General features: G+C 39.7%; 1 protein-coding gene across 1 annotated transcript in view; it reads left to right on the plus strand.

Annotated features, from left to right (window-relative positions):
- galnt18a (UDP-N-acetyl-alpha-D-galactosamine:polypeptide N-acetylgalactosaminyltransferase 18a) overlaps positions 1-21,736 on the plus strand; it is a 99,713-nt gene that overhangs the window by 52,938 nt on the left and 25,039 nt on the right. The window contains exons 7-9 of the mRNA XM_055192123.2: positions 3,138-3,323; positions 4,966-5,103; positions 5,609-5,704. Of these exons, the coding sequence (XP_055048098.2) occupies positions 3,138-3,323; positions 4,966-5,103; positions 5,609-5,704 (420 nt within the window). The remainder of the gene's footprint in view (positions 1-3,137; positions 3,324-4,965; positions 5,104-5,608; positions 5,705-21,736) is intronic.

Consider the following 21,736-nt stretch of genomic DNA (forward strand, 5'->3'; position numbering starts at 1 on the left):
ATAAGCCTTAATATCTTACTCAAATTTTCTTCTCTTTCACAAAGTAGCTGTATAGGAAAGGTGTATAGGAAAACAAGACAAATATACTGATTAACATCATTTCTGCGGTGCCATATTACCTGGATAATTTAAATCACCCTTGGCAGTATTATTGGAAAGAGACCAAGTTGTAAATTGTCCCGTAGACAATATAATGCGAGTTTGATTCTCATTTCATGCTTGCAGAATTTTCCTCAGCGGGACAGATTAGGGTCTGAATTTCTCCAGCAGGTATTGTATGCAAATGCGAGAAATGATTTTTAATGCTTCAGGAGAACAGACAGCTCCGTCATGGATCATTGGGATTGTTGTCAATGATTATGCAAATTAGTCATTCTACTGGCAAATAGGAGCAGTGGCACATCTGTCCACTTCCTGTTGAATTTCCACCAACTAGTCATGGCGGTTAAAGCCAGACAGACGTGAATGATCAAACTAAATGTGATTTCTACCATGTTTGTTTCTATTGAATAACCGAGTTACTTGTTGAAATACAGCTCTGGGGTCTCTAAATGTATACATTTGATGATCATTAGATGTATATATGCGCCTTTGTTCCAGCACCTTGATCATGGCTGTGGAGGCCGCTGTCATGTAAACGTTGCCGTGTTGCAACAAAATGACTATAGAGCACCTATATGGTCTTATTCAAGAGTTTACATTTCCCCTTTGGTGTGTGAGTGTGTATTAGTACATGTTAACGATATGTAAAAGTTACAAACTAGTAAGTAAACAAACAATGACGCAAGTTATCGTCTTTTACGATAACTCACGTAGCCACCACAGGACAAACATGTTGTTGTCTAAAGGGGGTCGCACACAGACGCGCCGCACAGCGCCGCGCCACGTCGCATCTATGACAACTCGTACACCAGAAGTGCAGATTAAATGGCGCAAGCTTAGTCAGATAGTGTCTACTTCAAAATGCAACATATACGTTAGCAGCCAATGTTAGTCGTTAATGATTTGGGACAAATATGATGTTATTTAATGTTAAACTATTTGAGTGGCGCTCTGTGGCGTGACAGGGATTAGAGCAACTTCCTGAGTCGTAGCCTGTCGGCGCCGGTGTGCGTATGTAAAACAATGTGTTCGAATTTTTTTAGAACAGCGCGGCGCTAAGCTACACGTCCGGTGTGCGACCCCCTTAAGACAAAATAGAGTAGGGACAAAACGTGCTCTGTAGAGCTGTTTGTCCATTTAGGGCTACTGTAGAAATATGACAGCGACTTCCATGTACAGGTGCTGGTCATATAATTAAAATATCATCAAAAAGTTGATTTGTTTCAGTAATTCCATTCAAAAAGTGAAACTTGTATATTATATTAATTCATTACACACAGACTGATTTATTTCAAATGTTTGTTTCTTTTAATTTTGATTATTATAACTGACAACTAAGGAAAATCCCAAATTCAGTATCTCAGAAAATAGAATATTGTGAAAGGGTTCAATATTGAAGATACCTGTTGCCACACTAATCAGCTAATTAACTTAAAACACCTGCAAAGGCCTTTAAATGGTCCCTCAGTCTAGTTCTGTATGCTACAATCATGGGGAAGACTGCTGACTTGACAGTTGTCCAAAAGTTGACCATTGACACATTGCACAAGGAGGGCAAGACACAAACGGTCATTGCAAAAGACGCCGGCTGTTCACAGGCCTCTTAATAGAGAGGCGAAGGGAAGGAAAAGATGTGGTAGAAAAAAGTGTACAAGCAATAGGGATAACTGCACACTAGAAGGGATTGTAAAATAAAACCCATTCAAAAATGTGGTGGAGATTCACAAAGAATGGACTGCAGCTGGAGTGCTTCAAGAACCACCACGCACAGACAGTTCTACCAGTTCCTGGTTTAAGGACCATAGTATCCCTGTTCTTAATTGAAAATATTAAAAATATATCAGTTTGTGTGTAATGAATAAATATAATATACAAGTTTCACTTAATAAATAAATCAATTAGTGAATTATTGTAATAAACACATAATAGTTCATTATATGCAGTCTTTATACACCACTGATAATATAGGTATGTACATTATATTGCATTTCTGTCAAGAGACCCTTCTTAAATATACACACTGCACCTTTAAATCTAAATAAAACCTAATGTAAATGAAATGTTATGAAGTAAAATAAGAAATTTCTTTTCCAACTAGATGATTATTATACTTTCCCAAACCGGAATAAAAATACTTCTGAGCCGGGTGTGAATGTTTGAATGAAGCTTATCCTGCTGACATTTGTCCTACATATTCCCAATGTGAAGATTTATTAGATAGATTTACAAAGCGCATCCCGGAGTGAGTGAGATAGCGATCGAGCAAGTGTGTGTATATTTGTGTGTGTTTAAAAAGCTATGCTGGAGCACAGTGGGTGGATAAACCCATGGAATCGAACCCACACATACACAAAAAAAATGGCACGCTTCATTCTGAGCCATAACATATTCTAATTCAGAGGAAATCATTGAATGACCGTGTAATACATAAAAGTGCTTCAGGAAAACAGCATTTTTGATCCTCTCTTCTTTTTACTAACACACCAGGCAGTGCTCGAGCTGTTAAATTGCTCATAATGTCAGCTGCATATCAGGGAATTATGTTGAATCGAATTAAATGATCCATTTATGATTTCAAAAAGTTTTTTTTTGATATTTTGTTTATCGAGTGGTGTAAAAGGCCTCTACATTGTTTAGTAAACGGAGAGCAGTGATTTTAAAACCAAAGAGTTGTATTCAATTGAGTAAATCTGAAGATGGTTGTAGGAAATGTGTCCTTGATTTTAAGTGCTGCTATTTTCCACAAAGCATTTTTCATACAACAAAGAGCTATTCATTGCAACAGTGTTTTAAGAGCTTGCTTTTTTACAATAAACTTGCATAAGCATCTTTGGGATATTTGTTTTTGACATTTAAAAAAAACATTTAGACTTGTTTTGCTTGATTTGTCAATGCTTCCAGTGTTGGGAAGTTATTAAAAGAAGCAGAGCTATTAAAATCAAATAAACGCATTGTAGCATCATATTGATTTCAGGTACTGGAAACACAACATCCAGGAACCTAATAAATACATATTTTAAACTTTTTGTAATCAGGTATGGCTATGTGGAGGAAGCGTGGAGGTGATGCCCTGTTCCAGAATAGCTCACATCGAGCGCGCCCACAAGCCATACACAGAGGATCTGGCAACTCACGTACGCAGGAATGCGCTGAGAGTGGCGGAGGTGTGGATGGATGACTTCAAGGACCATGTTTACATGGCCTGGAATGTTCCAGTACAGGTACCTAACCTTAAAGGGGCAATAAGTAGGATTTTAAGTGTTTTATTAATCAAAATGAATGTCTTTATTCATAAATATGTCCTCGTTGGTGTCAAATGACCTCTGCCAGTGATCTGACTTTTCTTTGTAAGCTTAGAATTTCTCCTCTTTATTTACATTGAGCGGGTAAGTCCAAGGAGGCTTCCATATCGTTCCACCGTATTGATAAACTATAATAGCAGAGAGGGACAAAAAGCACTTGCCTACCAATTCGTTTCCACAACGCGTTTTCATGCAGAACACGTGAACCAGCTGAAACGGAGCTCAGCTGGAGATCAGCGATTACATAACAGCTACCGTAGTTCCAACACGCATTTGGAAAGGGGAGGCGGTAGAAAGCACTGTTCGTTTGAATGCAAAATACAATTCCACCACTAGATGGGGGTAAATCCTACTTATTGCCCCTTTAAATGAGCCAAAGACAGATTTAAAGTCCCCCTAGTCAATAATGTTATCGCTTAAAGGGACACTCCACTTTTTTTGAAATATGCTTATTTTTCAGCTCCCCTAGAGTTAAACACCTGATCTCTACCGTTTTGGAATCCATTCAGCTGATCTCCGGGTCTGGCGCTACCACTTTTAGCATAGCTTAGCACAATCCATTGAGTCTTATTGGACCGTTGGCGTTGCGCTCAGAAGTGATCAAAGCGTTTTTTTCCTTTTTAAAACTTGACTCTTCTGTAGTTACATTGTGAATTAAGACTGACGGAAAATTAAAAGTTGCAATTTTCTAGGCAGATATGGCTAGGAACTATACTCTCATTCTGGCGTAATAATCAAGGACTTTGCTGCAGAAGGCGCAATGCTATTACGCAGCAGCCGAAAATAGTCCCCATAGTATCTTTCAATAGCAGGGGACTATTTTTGGGCACTGCGTAATATCAGAAGAGTCAAATTTTAAATAGGAAAAATATCCAAATTCTTTGATTATTTTTTTGCGCGATGCTAATGGTCTAATCAGATTCAATGGATTGTACTAAGCTATGCTAAAAGTGGTACAGCTAGACCCAGATATCGGCTAAATGGATTCCAAAACGGCAAGAATCGAATGTTTAACTCTAGGGGAGCTGGAAAATTAGCATATTTTCAAAAAAAGTGGAGTGTCCCTTTTAAACAGGACTTTCCAAACTTTTCATTCTATGACACTTAGACGAATATAATCTATTTTAGGACCCACCAAAATATTTTTTTATTAGAAATATGCAGGAAAAAATACATATTTTTCATTAGAAAAAAAGTTTATATCTCCCTAACATTACTTGGTACTAAAATATCGTATGGTAAGATATGAAAGCTATCTATTGAATAACACATTAATGTAAGTTAATAAATATATTGGTTTCCTATTTTAATGTTGGTCATTTCAGGTGTTGAGATGATAAAATATCTCTGTCTTACTATGCGTAGGCTGGTCATTAAAACTTTTTAATGAGTTCTTACTTTCGTCCGTACAGTACATACTCTTACCATGACAGCTTAAAATGGCAATTTCACTGCTGCGTATAGCATCACTTCACTGTTAAAGCTTGACCCTGAAAGACTGATTTATACTGACACAAATAATCCTCTCTTATTCTGAAATGAATTTTCGTTTATCCTGCAGGATTCCAGGATCGATATCGGTGATATCACAGAGAGGAAGGCACTGAGAGAGAGACTCCAATGTAAACCCTTTAGCTGGTTCCTGAGGAATATTTATTCAGAAATGAGAACCTACACAGATACAGTCGCTTACGGTGTAGTAAGTATCCTCATCTTGTCTCACAACAACTTTATATTTAAAGCAATAGGAGAGGAAGCGGTAAGATGTGTCACCCCCTTCATCTATTGTAACCTTTCTATGCATGCAAATCTGTGCACAATATTTTTATCTGACCAGATATTTGATAAATGTTTGTTAAATGATAAACCTAAATATCACAGGTTCTTTTGTTGAGGGTAAAATTGAAAATCGTTATTCTTACTTTGTGTCAGTTATATAAAAGAGCCTTTGTTAGTTCATTCATCACAATTTAAACCCAGCAGAGCTGTTTTCCTAATTGGCATTCCTTTGTGGAATAGGATAATTAACAGCTTAAATGTGAAAACAAAGGAAAGCTCAGCTCCAGGGCATTTTCAGACATATTGGCTATTAGCAGACAGAGCAAAAGAGATTCATTAATTTTTTTCTGTGTTTTAGCAACGTGAGACAGGCCTAATGTTTTGCTTCATATTGTGTGTGTGTGTGTGTGTTTGTGTGTGTATAGTTGAGAAACAGCCTGAGTCCAGATCTGTGTGTGGATCAAGGCCCCGACTCTGACAACATTCCCATTATGTACATTTGCCACGGATTGACGCCTCAGGTGAGTGTCCAGTTCACTCTGATGTATTTTCTACCCTTTTTAAATTAGTATACTCCAGAGTGTGTTTAATTCAATTTAATTTCATTTTGCTCTTGTTATCTTTTGCCATGTTTCTCATTGTATTTAAATGGCTATGTTTTGTCTGAATTTAATCCATTTGCAGGTTTACATGTACCCTAAACATTGCAATCTAATTAAAATGTTCTGTGGGTGATTCTCGCGAAATTAGACTTATGAGGTGTCAAACATTTTGATAAAAAAGTAAATGCAAAGGAAGAGTATCAAAATAAGAAGCATACCATTAAAACATGTCTTCACGTTCTATTTTGCACATGATTTCAAATGACATCATACAAACCAATTTTGTAGTTTTTTCCACATTTAAGGGGAAAATTTTCATTACCGCAACGTGTCTATGACTGGATTTGGGTTCTTTGACATGGAATTATTTATAATTAAAAAATCTAAAAGATAAAAAGTTTCAGTGCATGTTATAGGGCTTATTCGCAAACACCGGAAGTCGCTAGCCGCGGCCATCTTGTTGACATAACATCTGTCCTGCCCCTAGCCGCACGTACATTTGAGTCGAGGGGAGCAGTAGCCTAATGGCTTAATCTCGTCTGTATTAAGAGAAGATGAGCTTGATTATTGTGGAACAATATCAAATAGACCCAATAGCCTTAAGTAAAGATCCGTCCTTATTGCCAGCCGTAACTTATCCGGATATTTATAACTATATCGTTCATACAGTATCCGCATTCATCATACGAGTACTGAAGGGCCGTTCACATTATAACTATAACGATAACTATATCATCGTCCACATCACCAAACAATACGTTTATGCTAATTCGCTCACGGCACTCGCGCAAATCACTTGCCTTTAATATTGCTTGTAATAAAAACTTTTGCAGATGTCCTCAACACGCTGCGTTTCGCGTAACTCTAAACAGTGAATCTAATAGTTTGTTTAATCTCTTACCTTTTGGCATAACAGTTAGTTAATGTAATAGATTAAAAAGCATTACGTAGTCAATTTTCACAGTAACTGGAGGTAATCTAATGTTATAGACCTCAGCAATGAGCTTACTGTCATTTTAGGTGGCCGTGCACTTGAAGTTCAAATAGATTTTGATGGTATCAATGGTTTATCCTTCATCAGGTGGGAAAAATCGCTCAGAAAGTGATCCCAATGATGTCGTTCATTGTATCTGTATCGTTATAGTTTTGGTGTGAGCTCCGCTATTCTGTTTAATATAAAACGACCTATTATTATGTTCATATAGTTATTAATACTCATTTAATAACAGTCTCAATTTATGGCAGCTTATTTAAAAGAGCAGTTTCAGCCACTGCTTACAGCTAACCATATGTGATCAAATTATGGGGACAGACTTGGCTGTGAGGCATGTATCCCTAAAGTTACCTGTGGTAAAATGATGGGGACAGACTTTGCTGTTGGGAGTCTCTCCTTCGCTGGTTCAACTCCTCTGTCTCCTGCCTTTCATGTTTTCTGACAGTCGGTATCGCATAAAAACTAATTCCGGGGTTCTTTTTGCTGTTCTTAGAACATCCGTGTATTACACCACACACCATCGCGCGGTTTTAAAAAAAATTACACCGATAATACCATGCATAATACCCACGCTGTCTCGCTTGTCAATTGACAGACTGACAGTTTTATGTCAACAATATGGCCGCCGTGAACATTGATGACGTAGATCGAATAAGCCCTATACTATAAACATTTACAGTAAGAAACATGTGGTATTTGGTGATCACTGGTTAATGTACAGAAAATAATAAGGAATATAAATGTGTCCAAGAAAAATGTTCTCATCCTCCGCAACAATTTTCAATCATTGTTTAAGCCCTCAAGGAACTAACATTTTTTTAAAAAATAGTTGGAAGGGACATAATTGACTGTGACACTCAAGATGGCTACCAGGTAAACAGTTCTTATTTTTTCTCTCCAGATAAAAGTTGAAATTTTGTTTGTCATAGTACCTAGACAACTTCTTAGTTCTCATTACCGAAACATAAGTTTGTAAATGCGTATATTTAATGTAATATCGGTAATGATCATTTTTAATCATGATAATCTAAAAAAAAAAAAATTTAATAGGAACATTTTTTTAAATCCTCTAAAAATAATGGTTATAGTAAGTTCAGACCTTAATCTTATATGTGCAAAAAAATTGGCTTCTATAGGGCTTTTTAAAAAATTTGATGTTGGACACCTTCTAAGTCTGGATTTCGTGAGAATAGAGACAGAGTGCACCGCGTCATAACCTGAAAACCACGCCCACCGGGGGAAAACAATCCATCCGTCTTCATTGACTTTGTTTTGCGAGGGGCTGCCTTCTTGTCATTTCTGGCTTATATAACAAAAACAAAATAATGCCTAAAAGCTGCTGTGTGACAAGATGTGCAGCTAACAAGCCCAAAAAAAAGAAATAAGTTTTTATAAGCTGTTGAGTCCAAAAAACGAGCATTTAAAGACACAAAAGTGGAAAACAGGCAACTTTTTATAGTACTACTATTAATAGAACTGCACCCACTAGAGGGAAACGTAGTCAGCGATCAATTTTTTTCTACTTAAAGACTGGGTTTTACGGCTCGACAGCTTATAAAAACTGGGTTTTTTGGCTTGTTAGCTGTACATCTTGTCACACAGCAGCTTTTAGGCATTATTATGTTTTTTTGTTATAAGCCAGAAATGACAAGGAGGCAGCCTCTCGCAATACAAAATCAATGGAGCCGGTTGGATTGTTTCCCCTCGGTGGGCGTGGTTTTCAAATTAGCATAACTGCGCTCTGTCTATATGTACATTCTATATTTTTTAAAGCAAAAATCTGCGCACGCGCACAGTCAGGGTTGCCAGATTTGCGTATTAAAACCAGAGATTTCATACTAACCCATAAGCATCCCAGTGACTATTTACAGCTCAAATAGCAATAACTAATCAATGAAATCATTTCATCTTTAACCTGCAGAAAAAATAAACTCGCTGAAACAGTTTAAAAGTAGTTCCATCAAAAAGCAGAGGACTTGGCAACCCAGCACACAGCATGTCTCGTCGAGTTCACGCTTTATCTCTAGATAAATGTACAAAGACAAAGTTGAGCTGGAAAAAGTTGTTTTTAAGATGTTTTCAGATATCTGTGAAAAACTGTATATTTATTTTATTGTGATTTGCGGCTTTCTATATAAATTAAATCATCCTACATCATGTAAAGATAACCTTGATATCTTTAATATTGACTAAGGCCATGTCAAATAGATGAGCTATACAGAAAACATGATCACAATATTTAAAAAATACAAATATATTTTTTACCCAGCTCATCTCTTATCCAAAAACTACAGTTGTTTCATTTATAGTACATTTATACTGTACCATAAAAAAGTTGAAAGACATCTTTGGACTTCACTATAACAATCTTTCTTATCTTAAACTCCAGACGCCATATCCCCCCATATACGCTTGACTTGTGTTTCCTCCATCTTTACGTCCCAATTGATCTCAGTGTTTCAGCTGTCGATTTCTGCAATCCATAAAACTGTCATTGCATTGCATTAAACATTCTTCATTATTTTATGCTGAGACCCGAAAAATGAATTTTTGAAAAGTGGGGCCGCTCGAGGCAATTCAACCTTTTCTCCTACACCGAGTGTATTTCACCACCAGCTTCCACAACAAATGAAACACTGCAAAAATAGCAAGTCCTCTCCATATTCACGCTCTCTGGGGAGCGTAGGATTTAGATAGATTCTAGTGCTATAGACGCTGTAATGAATCTCAATAAAACACAGTGACTCAGAACACAGACAGGGAGGGTTGTTTTGTCTCCACTGGTGCATCATTTAGATGAGGACGGATGTGAGTATGTGTCAGAGATATATGTAAATGAAAAAGTGAGATAGAACCGCAGTGTCAGCGTGATTTTAACTACTCGGATGGCTCTCCAACACCTGCTGAATTCACATCTGTGTGTGTTTCCTACTGTTTTATTAGAAACGACACAATGGTGCCGAGCAAAGTTGTTTCCAGTTTTGTTCCTTCTAAATTCAACTTTTCTAAAGTCTGTTAAGGAAAATAAATTGTAGCAATGTGGAAAAGTATAAATATTGCTCTGACAGCCAGTCTTTAATACTTCACTTAAAAGGATAGTTTACCCAAAAATGAAAATTCTGTCATCAATTACTCACCCTCATGTTGTTTAAAGTGCACCTATTTCATTGCTACGTTATTTTTTGTATTTGGTATAATGTTTTAAAGGAATTACACCGCACTCACGATCACCAAGGTGCCAGACAAACAAGACTTAAAATCTCAAAAAATAAATAAACTGCACACTTGAATCCTTAAAGCAAATTTAATCACCAAGCTTTACCTGAAGCTAGTTATTTTCATTTATAAAGTTTTAAATATGGATATTTCTACAACAACATCGCACGGATTAACCTCAGAAGGCCTTTGTTTATCATCCTGGAGCCGTTTGGATTTCTTTGGGGAAGAATAAATGCACATTTTTTGTACTTGAAAGAGGTGGACCCCATAACTTTTTATTTTATAAACTGAAAGATATAAAACATTTTCTAAAATAACTGAAAATGTGTTTGTCTAAAAATGATGGACATATGTATCTCGGACGTCTTGGGGGGTGAGTAAATCGTGGGTTTAAAAAAGCAATAAGCCCCAAGAAGCAGTGGGTTACCAGTGCATTTTATAACAGCTAAGGGGCACTGTTAGGCACGACGCGAAGCTGTTATAAAATGCACTGTAACCCCACTGCTTTGCGGGGTTTATTGCTTTTATAAAACGGTTACTTCATATGCATAACGTTAGCAGGATTTCATAAAATTAAACACAAATAAGTTGTAATTATATTAGTACAAAAATTACTCTTCCGCCAAACAAAGTAGTTCCTCAGAATCAAGTGTGGCTGCAACAGAGCGCACTTCCCAACCAACACAGACGCAACAAAGACACAATGAAAATATGATTAACTCTTTCACCGCCAGCATTTTTCATGATTTTCACAAAAGTTTAATGCCTTCCAGAAAATGCTCCTTTTTAAATATATAAACATATATATCCCAATCCTGTACTCTTTATACACGCATGACTGCCGTCCAGTTCATCATCACAACAAAATCATCAAATTCGCGGATGATACAACAGTGGTGGGTTTAATCTCAAAGGGGGATGAGGCCCCCTATAGAAATGAGATCTTGAGGTTGTCAGAGTGGTGTTCAGCCAATAACCTGACATTAAATACCAATAAAACAAAGGAAATCATCTTCGACTTCAGAAAGCACAAGGCGGATCCAGCACCTCTCTATATAAATGGAGATTGTGTAGAGAGGGTTCAAACTTTTAAATTTCTTGGCACAACCATCTCAGCAGACCTCAAATGGTCAGCCAACACTACAGTTATTATCAAGAAGGCACAGCAGCGTCTTCACTTTTTGAGAGTGCTAAAAAAGACCAACCTGAAGGAGAAGCTGCTTTAGACATTCTATCGCTCTACAGTGGAGAGTTTGTTAACATACTGCATTCCAGTATGGTATGGCAGCTGTACTGAGGCAGAGAGAAGGGGAATACAGAGGATTATTAACACCGCGCAGAGGATCATCGGCTGCACTCTTACTCCCCTTAAGGAACTTTACAACTCCCGCTGCCTTGGCAAAGCCCTGAAGATTGAAAAAGACAATTCTCACCCTGGTTCCCATCTGTTCGAGCTGCTGCCATCTGTTAGACGCTACATATGTTTATAGTCACGGACAAATAGTCTTAAGGATAGCTTTTTTCCAAGAGCTATAATTGCACTGAACACACACATGCTTTGAACATCAGTCTGCTTCTGTTTTGTACCTGTGTCACATTAATTTATTATATATGAATTCTATCCCTTCTTTTTAGTTCTATTTAGGGCCCGAGCACACCAGGGTGCGAGGACCCTATTGTTTTTGCTCGGTTTATTATTATTATTATTATTATTATTATTATTATTAGGGCCCGAGCACACAAGTGTGAGGACCCTATTGTTTTTGCTCCGTTTATTATTATTATTAGGGCCCGAGCACACAAGTGTGAGGACCCTATTGATTTTGCTCCGTTTATTATTATTATTATTATTTATTCTTCTTCTTCTCCAAAGTGAATCGCATTTTTGAGGGGCGAAACATGCTCGAAAACTCATAAAATTTTGCACACATGTCAAGAGTGGCGAAAATTTACATGTGGCATAGGCGCCAGAAGTGGGCGTGTAGAAATGGCTCGATAGCGCCACCTGCAAAATTTCAAGAGAACAGCCCCCCCACTACGAAAAACGTACAGATACGAAATTTGGTAGGATCATCTATCACCCAAAGACCTACAAAAAAGTCTCTTGGAGCAAAGCTCTAAACCCAACAGGAAGTCCGCCATTTTGAATTTTTGCCTTGATTTTTGTGCAAATTTGGTCATTTCCTGCCTTCATACTTTAACGAACTCCTCCTACAGATTTAATCCGATCATCGTCATATTTGGTCAATCTCATCTAAAGGCCTTTGCGATGTTAAATTGCGGAGATCTTGACTTTTCGTCAGAGGGTGTGTCCGTGGCGGCCTGACAAATTTCGGCATTTTCGCCATGAAACAGGAAGTGGCTCTAACTCAGGCATACAATGTCCAATCTGCCCCACGCTTCATACGTTTGATAAGGGTCTTGGCCTGAACACATTTCAATGCCAATATTCAACTTCACTCATAGCGCCACCTAGAGGTAGGAGGAAATACCATGTTTTATGCTCTGATTTACTGCTCTTAGAGATTTAATCAAATCATCATCATATTTGGTCTGACTGATGTTAAGCCCTTTTCCTTGATAAATTGCGAAGATCTTGAATTTTCGTTGAAGGGCGTGTCCGTGGCGGCCTGGCAAAGTGTGATGTTTCGCCATGAAACAGGAAGTTGTTATAACTCAGGCATACAATGTCCGATCTGCCCCTGACTTCACACGTTTGATAAGGGTCCAGGCCTGAACACATCAACATGGCATAATTCAGTAACACTCATAGCGCCACCTGGAGGCAGCAGGAAATACCATGTTTTACGCTGTGATTTACTGCTCTTAGATATTTAACCATATCAACATCATATTTCACCAGTGTAATCTCAAGACCTTGTGTGATGATAAAAAACAACGACCTTGACTTTTCATTAAAGGGCGTGTCCATGGCGGCCTCGCCAAGTATCGCTAAATGAATCGCATTTTTGACAGGCTAAACAAGCCCAAAAAGTCATAAAATGTTGCACACACGTCAGAAGTGGCAAAAATTTACATGTGGCATAGGCGCCAGAAGTGGGCGTGTAGAAATGGCTCGATAGCGCCACCTGCAAAATTTTAAAAGAACAGCCCCCCACTACGAAAAACATACAGATATGAAATTTAGTAGGATCATCTATCACCCCAAGACCTACAAAAAAGTCTCTTGAAGCTAAGCTCTAAACCCCACAGGAAGTCGGCCATTTTGAATTTTTGCTGTGATTTCTGTGCAAATTTGGTCATTTCCAGGCTTCATACTTTAACGAACTCCTCCTACAGATTTAATCCAATCATCGTAATATTTGGTCAATGTCATCTAAAGGCCTTTGCGATGTTAAATTGCGGAGATCTTGACTTTTCGTTAGAGGGTGTGTCCGTGGCAGCCTGACAAATTTCGGCATTTTCGCCATGAAACAGGAAGTGGCTCTAACTAAGGCATACAATGTTCAATCTGCCCCATGCTTCACAAGTTTGATAAGGGTCTTGGCCTGAACACATTTCAATGCCAATATTCAGCTTTAATCATAGCGCCACCTAGAGGTTGCAGGAAATTACATGTTTTACGCTGTGATTTACTGCTCTTAGATATTTAATCAAATCATCATCATTTTTGGTAATACTGATCTTAAGGACTTTAATATGATATATTGCGAAGATCTTGACTTTTCGTTGAAGGGCGTGTCCGTGGCGGCCTGGCAAAGTGTGATGTTTCGCCCTGAAACAGAAAGCTGTTGTAATTCAGACATACATTGTTCGATCTGCTCGAGACTTCACACGTGTGTTAAGGGTCCCGGCCTGAACACGTCAATATAATAATAATCATGTACAGTCATAGCGCCATCTGCTGCACATTTTCCTTTGAATATCTAACTATATTTACCCACTTTAATTCATATCCCCCTGGTTCACTGCTTTACTAATGCCATAGGGTAGCGGTGCACATGCGTGCGAGGGCCCTTCCATCGCTGCTTGCAGCTTTAATTAGGGCCCGAGCACACCAGGGTGTGAGGACCCTATTGTTTTTGCTCCGTTTATTATTAGGGCCCGAGCACACAAGTGTGAGGACCCTATTGTTTTTGCTCCGTTTATTATTATTATTATTTTTCTTCTTCTTCTTCTTCTTCTTCTTCTTCTTCTTCTCCGAAATGGATCGCATTTTTGAGGGCCTAAACATACCCAAAAACTCATGAAAATTTGCACACTCATCAGAAGTGGCGAAAATTTACATGTAGTATAGGCGTCAGAAGTGGGCGTGTAGAAATGGCTCGATAGCGCCACCTGCAAAATTTCAAGAGAACAGCCCCCCCACTACGAAAAACGTACAGATACGAAATTTGGTAGTGTCATCTAGCACCCCAAGACCTACAAAAAAGTCTCTTGGAGCGAAGCTCTAAACCCCACAGGAAGTCGGCCATTTTGATTTTTTTCTGTCATTTTTTGACATTTCCAAGCGTCGTACTTTAACGAACTCCTCCTAGCGATTTAATCCGATCATTATCATATTTGGTCAGTCTCATCTAAAGGCCTTTGCGATGCTAAATTGCGGAGATCTTGACTTTTCGTGGGAGGGTGTGTCCGTGGCGGCCTGACAAAGTTCGACATTTTCGCCATGAAACAGGAAGTTGTTATAACTAAGGCATACAATGTCCAATCTGCTCCACACTTCACATGTTTGATAAGGGTCTTGACCTGATCACATTTTATCGCCAATATTCAGCTTCAGTCATAGCGCCACCTAGAGGTAGCAGGAAATGCCATGTTTTACGCTGTGATTTACTGCTCTTAGAGATTTAATCAAATCATCATCATATCTGGTCAGACTGATGTTAAGCCCTTTGCCATGATAAATTGCGAAGATCTTGACTTTTCGTTGAAGGGCGTGTCCGTGGCAGCCTGGCAAAGTGTGATGTTTCACCATGAAACAGGAAGCTGTTGTAATTCAGGCATACATTATCTGATCTGCCCCCGACTTCACAAGTTTTATAAGGGTCCCGGCCTGAACACGTCAATATAACAATAATCAGGTACAGTCATAGCGCCACCTGCTGCACACAGGCGGTGTGGCACATTTTTTGTTCTTTGAATATCCACCTATATTTACCCACTTTAATTCATATCCCCCTGGTTCACTGCTTAACTAATGCCATAGGGTGGCGGTGCACATGCGTGCGAGGGCCCTTCCATCGCTGCTTGCAGCTTTAATTATTATTATTTTTCTTCTTCTTCTTCTTCTTCTTCTTCTTCTTCTTCTTCTTCTCCGAAATGGATCGCGTTTTTGAGGGCCTAAACATACCCGAAAACTCATGAAAATTTGCACACGCGTCAGAAGTTGCGAAAATTTACATGTAGTATAGGCGTCAGAAGTGGGCGTGTAGAAATGGCTCGATAGCGCCACCTGCAAAATTTCAAGAGAACAGCCCCCCCACTACGAAAAACGTAGAGATACGAAATTTGGTAGGATCATCTATCACCCCAAGACCTACAAAAAAGTCTCTTGGAGCTAAGCTCTAAACCCCACAGGAAGTCGGCCATTTTTAATTTTCTCTGTCATTTTTTGACATTTCCAAGCGTCATACTTTAACGAACTCCTCCTAGCGATTTAATCTGATCATTATCATATTTGGTCAGTCTCATCTATAGGCCTTTGCGAAGCTAAATTGCGGAGCTTTTGACTTTTCGTTGGACGGTGTGTCCGTGGCGGCCTGACGAATTTCGGCGTTTTTGCCATGAAACAGGAAGTTGTTATAACTAAGGCATACAATGTCCAATCTGCCCCACGCTTCACATGTTTGATAAGAGTCTTGGCCTGATCACATTTCAATGCCAGTATTCAGCTTCAGTCATAGCGCCACCTAGATGTAGCCGGAAATGACATGTTTTACGCTGTGATTTACTGCTCTTAGAGATTTGATCAAATTATTATCATATTTGGTCAGACTGATCTTAACGACTTTAAGATGATATTTTGCGAATATCTTGACTTTTCGTTGAAGGGCGTGTCCGTGGCGGCCTGGCAAATTGTGATGTTTCCCCATGAAACATGAAGCTGTTGTAATTCAGGCATACATTGTTCGATCTGCCCCAGACGTCACACGTTTGTTAAGGGTCCCGGCCTGAACACGTCAATATAACAATAATCTGGTACAGTCATAGCGCCACCTGCTGCACACAGGCTGTGTGGCACATCAGTTTCCCTTTGAATGTACACCTATATTTACCCACTTTAATTCATATCCCCCTGGTTCACTTCTTTACTAATGCCATAGGGTAGCGGTGCACATGCGTGCGAGGGCCCTTCCATCGCTGCTTGCAGCTTTAATTAGGGCCCGAGCACACCAGGGTGTGAGGACCCTATTGTTTTTGCTCCGTTTATTATTATTATTATTTTTCTTCTTCTTCTTCTTCTTCTTCTTCTTCTTCTTCTTCTTCTCCGAAATGGATTGCATTTTTGAGGGCCTAAACATACCCGAAAACTCATGAAAATTTGCACACGCGTCAGAAGTGGCGAAAATTTACATGTAGTATAGGCATCAGAAGTGGGCGTGTAGAAATGGCTCGATAGCGCCACCTGCAAAATTTCAAGAGAACAGCCCCCCCACTACGAAAAATTTACAGATACGAAATTTGGTAGGATCATCTAGCACCCCAAGACCTACAAAAAAGTCTCTTGGAGCTAAGCTCTAAACCCCACAGGAAGTCGGCCATTTTGAATTTTCTGTGTCATTTTTTGACATTTCCAAGCGTCGTACTTTAACGAACTCCTCCTAGCGATTTAATTCGATCATTATCATATTTGGTCAGTCTCATCTAAAGGCTTTTGCGATGTTAAATTGCGGAGATCTTGACTTTTCGTTGGAGGGTGTGTCCGTGGCGGCCTGACAAAGTTCAGCATTTTCGCCATGAAACAGGAAGTTGTTATAACTCAGGCATACAATGTCCAATCTGCCCCACGCTTCACATGTTTGATAAGGGTCTTGGCCTGAACACATTTTAATGCCAATATTCAACATCAGTCATAGCGCCACCTAGAGGTAGCAGGAAATGCCATGTTTTACGCTGTGATTTACTGCTCTTAGAGATTTAATCAAATCATCATCATATTTGGTCAGATTGATGTTAAGCCCTTTGCCGTGATAAATTGCGAAGATCTTGACTTTTCGTTGAAGGGCGTGTCCGTGGCAGCCTGGCAAAGTGTGATATTTCGCCATGAAACAGGAAGCTGTTGTAATTCAGGCATACATTATCCGATCAGCCCCCAACTTCACAAGTTTGATAAGGGTCCCGGCCTGAACACGTCAATATAACAATAATCAGGTACAGTCATAGCGCCACCTGCTGCACACAGGCGGTGTGGCACATTTTTTGTCCTTTGAATATCCACCTATATTTACCCACTTTAATTTATATCCCCCTGGTTCACTGCTTTACTAATGCCATAGGGTGGCGGTGCACATGAGTGCGAGGGCCCTTCCATCACTGCTTGCAGTTTTAATTATTATTATTTTTCTTCTTCTTCTTCTTCTTCTCCGAAATGGATCGCATTTTTGAGGGCCTAAACATACCTGAAAACTCATGGAAATTTGCACACGCGTCAGAAGTGGCGAAAATTTACATTTACTATAGGCGTCAGAAGTGGGTGTGTAAAAATGGCTCGATAGCGCCACCTGCAAAATTTCAAGAGAACAGCCCCCCCACTACGAAAAACTTACAGATACGAAATTTGGTGGGGTCATCTAGCACCCCAAGACCTACAAAAAAGTCTCTTGGAGCGAAGCTCTAAACGCCACAGGAAGTCGGCCATTTTGAATTTTCTCTGTCATTTTTTGACATTTCCAAGCGTCGTACTTTAACGAACTCCTCCTAGCCATTTATTCCGATCATTATCATATTTGGTCAGTATCATCTAAAGGCCTTTGCGATGCTAAATTGCGGAGACCTTGACTTTTTGTTGGAGGGTGTGTTCGTGGCGCCTGACAAAGTTCGACATTTTCGCCATGAAACAGGAAGTTGTTATAACTCAGGCATACAATGTCCAATCTGCCCCACGCTTCACATGTTTGATAAGGGTCTTGACCTGAACACATTTCAATGCCAATATTCAGTTTCAGTCATAGCGCCACCTAGAGGTAGCAGGAAATGCCATGTTTTACGCTGTGATTAACTGCTCTTAGAGATTTAATCAAATCATCATCATATTTGGTCAGACTGATGTTAAGCCCTTTGCCGTGAGAAATTGCGACGATCTTGACTTTTCGTTGAAGGGCGTGTCCGTGGCAGCCTGGCAAAGTGTGATATTTCGCCATGAAACAGGAAGCTGTTGTAATTCAGGCATACATTGTTCGATCTACCCCCGACTTCACAAGTTTGATAAGGGTCCCGGCCTGAACATGTCAATATAACAATAATCAGGTACAGTCATAGCGCCACATGCTGCACACAGGCGGTGTGGCACATTTTTTGTCCTTTAAATATACACCTATATTTACCTACTTTAATTCATATCCCCCTGGTTCACTGCTTAACTAATGCCATAGGGTGGCGGTGCACATGCGTGCGAGGGCCCTTCCATCGCTGCTTGCAGCTTTAATTATTATTATTATTATTATTATTATTATATTCCGAAATGAATCGCATTTTTGAAGGCCTAAACATACCCGAAAACTCATGAAAATTTGCACACGCGTCAGAAGTGGCGAAAATGTACATGTAGTATAGGCGTCAGAAGTGGGCGTGTAGAAATGGCTCGATAGCGCCACCTGCAAAATTTCAAGAGAACAGCCCCCCCACTACGAAAAACGTACAGATACGAAATTTGGTAGGATCATCTAGCACCCCAAGACCTACAAAAAAGTCTCTTGGAGCGAAGCTCTAAACCCCACAGGAAGTCGGCCATTTTGAATTTTTTCTGTCATTTTTTGACATTTCCAAGCGTCGTACTTTAACGAACTCCTCCTAGAGATTTAATCCGATCATTATCATATTTGGTCAGTCTCATCTAAAGGCCTTTGCGATGCTAAATTGCGGAGATCTTGACTTTTCGCTGGATTGTGTCCGTGGCGGCCTGCCAAAGTTCGGCATTTTCGCCATGAAACAGGAAGTTGTTATAACTCAGGCATACAATGTCCAATCTGCCACACACTTCACATGTTTGATAAGAGTCTTGGCCTAAACACATTTTAATGCCAATATTCAACATCAGTCATAGCGCCACCTAGAGGTAGCAGGAAATGCCATGTTTTACTCTGTGATTTACTGCTCTTAGAGATTTAATCAAATCATCATCATATTTGGTCAGACTGATGTTAAGCCCTTTGCGGTGATAAATTGCGAAGATCTTGACTTTTCGTTGAAGGGCGTGTCCGTGGCAGCCTGGCAAAGTGTGATATTTCGCCATGAAACAGGAACCTGTTGTAATTCAGGCATACATTATCCAATCTGCCCGCGACTTCACAAGTTTGATAAGGGTCCCGGCCTGAACACGTCAATATAACAATAATCAGGTACCGCCATAGCGCCACCTGCTGCACACAGGCGGTGTAACACATCAGTTTCCCTTTGAATATCCACCTGTATTTATCCACTTTAAATCATACCCCCCTGGTTTACTGCTTTACTAATGCCATAGGGTAGCGGTGCACATGCGTGCGAGGGCCCTTCCATCGCTGCTTGCAGCTTTAATTAGGGCCCGAGCACACCAGGGTGTGAGGACCCTATTGTTTTTGCTCCGTTTATTATTATTATTATTTTTCTTCTTCTTCTTCTTCTTCTTCTTCTTCTTCTTCTCCGAAATGAATCGCATTTTTGAGGGCCTAAACATACCCGAAAACTCATGAAAATTTGCACACGCGTCAGAAGTGGCGAAAATTTACATGTAGTGTAGGTGTCAGAAGTGGGCGTGTAGAAATGGCTCGATAGCGCCACCTGCAAAATTTCAAGAGAACAGCCCCCCCACTACGAAAAACGTACAGATACGAAATTTGGTAGGATCATCTAGCACCCCAAGACCTACAAAAAAGTCTCTTGAAGCTAAGCTCTAAACCTCACAGGAAGTCGGCCATTTTGAATTTTCTCTGTCATTTTTTGACATTTCCAAGCGTCGTACTTTAACGAACTCCTCCTAGCGATTTAATCCGATCATTATCATATTTGGTCAGTCTCATCTAAAGGCCTTTGCGATGCTAAATTGCGAAGATCTTGACTTTTCATTGGAGGGTGTGTCCGTGGCGGCCTGACAAATTTCTGCATTTTCGCCATGAAACAGGAAGTTGTTATAACTAAGGCATACAATGTCCAATCTGCCCCACGCTTCACATGTTTGATAAGGGTCTTGGCCTGAACACATTTCAATGCCAATATTCAGCTTCAGTCATAGCGCCACCTAGAGGCAGCAGGAAATGCCATGTTTTACGCTGTGATTTACTGCTCTTAGAGATTTAATCAAATCATCATCATATTTGATCAGACTGATGTTAAGCCCTTTGCAGTGATAAATTGCGAAGATCTTGACTTTTCGTTGAAGGGCGTGTCCGTGGCAGCCTGGCAAAGTGTGATGTTTCGCCATAAAAAAGGAAGCTGTTGTAATTCAGGCATACATTATCTGATCTGCCCCCGACTTAACACGTTTGATTAGGGTCCCAGCCTGAACACATAAACATGGCTTAATTTAGTAACAGTCATAGCGCCACCTAGAGGCAGCAGGAAATGCCATGTTTAATGCTGTGACTTACTGCTATTAGAGATTTAACCATATCAACATCATATTTCATCAGTCTAATCTCAAGACCTTGTGTGATGATAAAAAGCAACGACCTTGTCTTTTCATTAAAGGGCGTGTCCGTTGCGGCCTCGCAAAGTATCGTTAAATGAATCACATTTTTGACAGCCTAAATAAGCTCAAAAAGTCATGAAACGTTGCACACATCTCAAAGGTGGCAAATATTTTCATGAGATATAGGCTTCAGAACTTGGGGTGTTAAAATGGCTCTATAGCGCCACCTACAAAAATTCAATAGAGCAGCCCCCCCACTACGTTAATCGTACAGATACGAAATGCGGTAGGATCATGTATCACCCCAAGACCTACAAAAAAGTCTCTTGGAGCAAAGCTCTAAACCTCACAGGAAGTCAGCCATTTTAAATTTTCTCTGTAATTTGAGTGCAAATTTTGCCATTTCTTGCCTTCGTATTTTAACGAACTCCTCCTATAAATTTAATCAGATAATCATCATATTTTGTGTGTGTCATTTAAAGGGCTTTGCAATGCTAAATTGCGGAGATCTTGACATTTCAATGGAGGGTGTGTCCGTGGCAGCTTGCCAAATTTCTGTGTTTCTCAAAGAAACAGGAAGTTGTTCTAACTCGGATTTAAAATGTCCAATCTGACCCATGCTTCACAAGTTTGATAAGTATCCTGTCCTGAACACATCAACATGCCAATATTCAGTAAAAGTTATAGCGCCACCTGCTGGAAGCAGAAAGTGACATGTTTACCACTGTGATTTACGGCTAATCTAAATGTATTCAGATCATCATCATATTTGGTCAGTCTGAACTTAGGGACTTCACAATGATAAATTGTGAGGATCTTGACATTTCGTTAAAGGGGCGTGTCCGTGGTGGCCTGTCAAAGTTTGATGTTTCGCCATGAGAAAGCTGTTGTAACTCAGGCATGCAATGTCCGACCTGTCACAGACATCATACGTTTGACAAGGGTCCTG

This window comes from Misgurnus anguillicaudatus, chromosome 6, assembly GCF_027580225.2.
Source record: "Misgurnus anguillicaudatus chromosome 6, ASM2758022v2, whole genome shotgun sequence".
Classification (NCBI taxonomy): domain Eukaryota; kingdom Metazoa; phylum Chordata; class Actinopteri; order Cypriniformes; family Cobitidae; genus Misgurnus; species Misgurnus anguillicaudatus.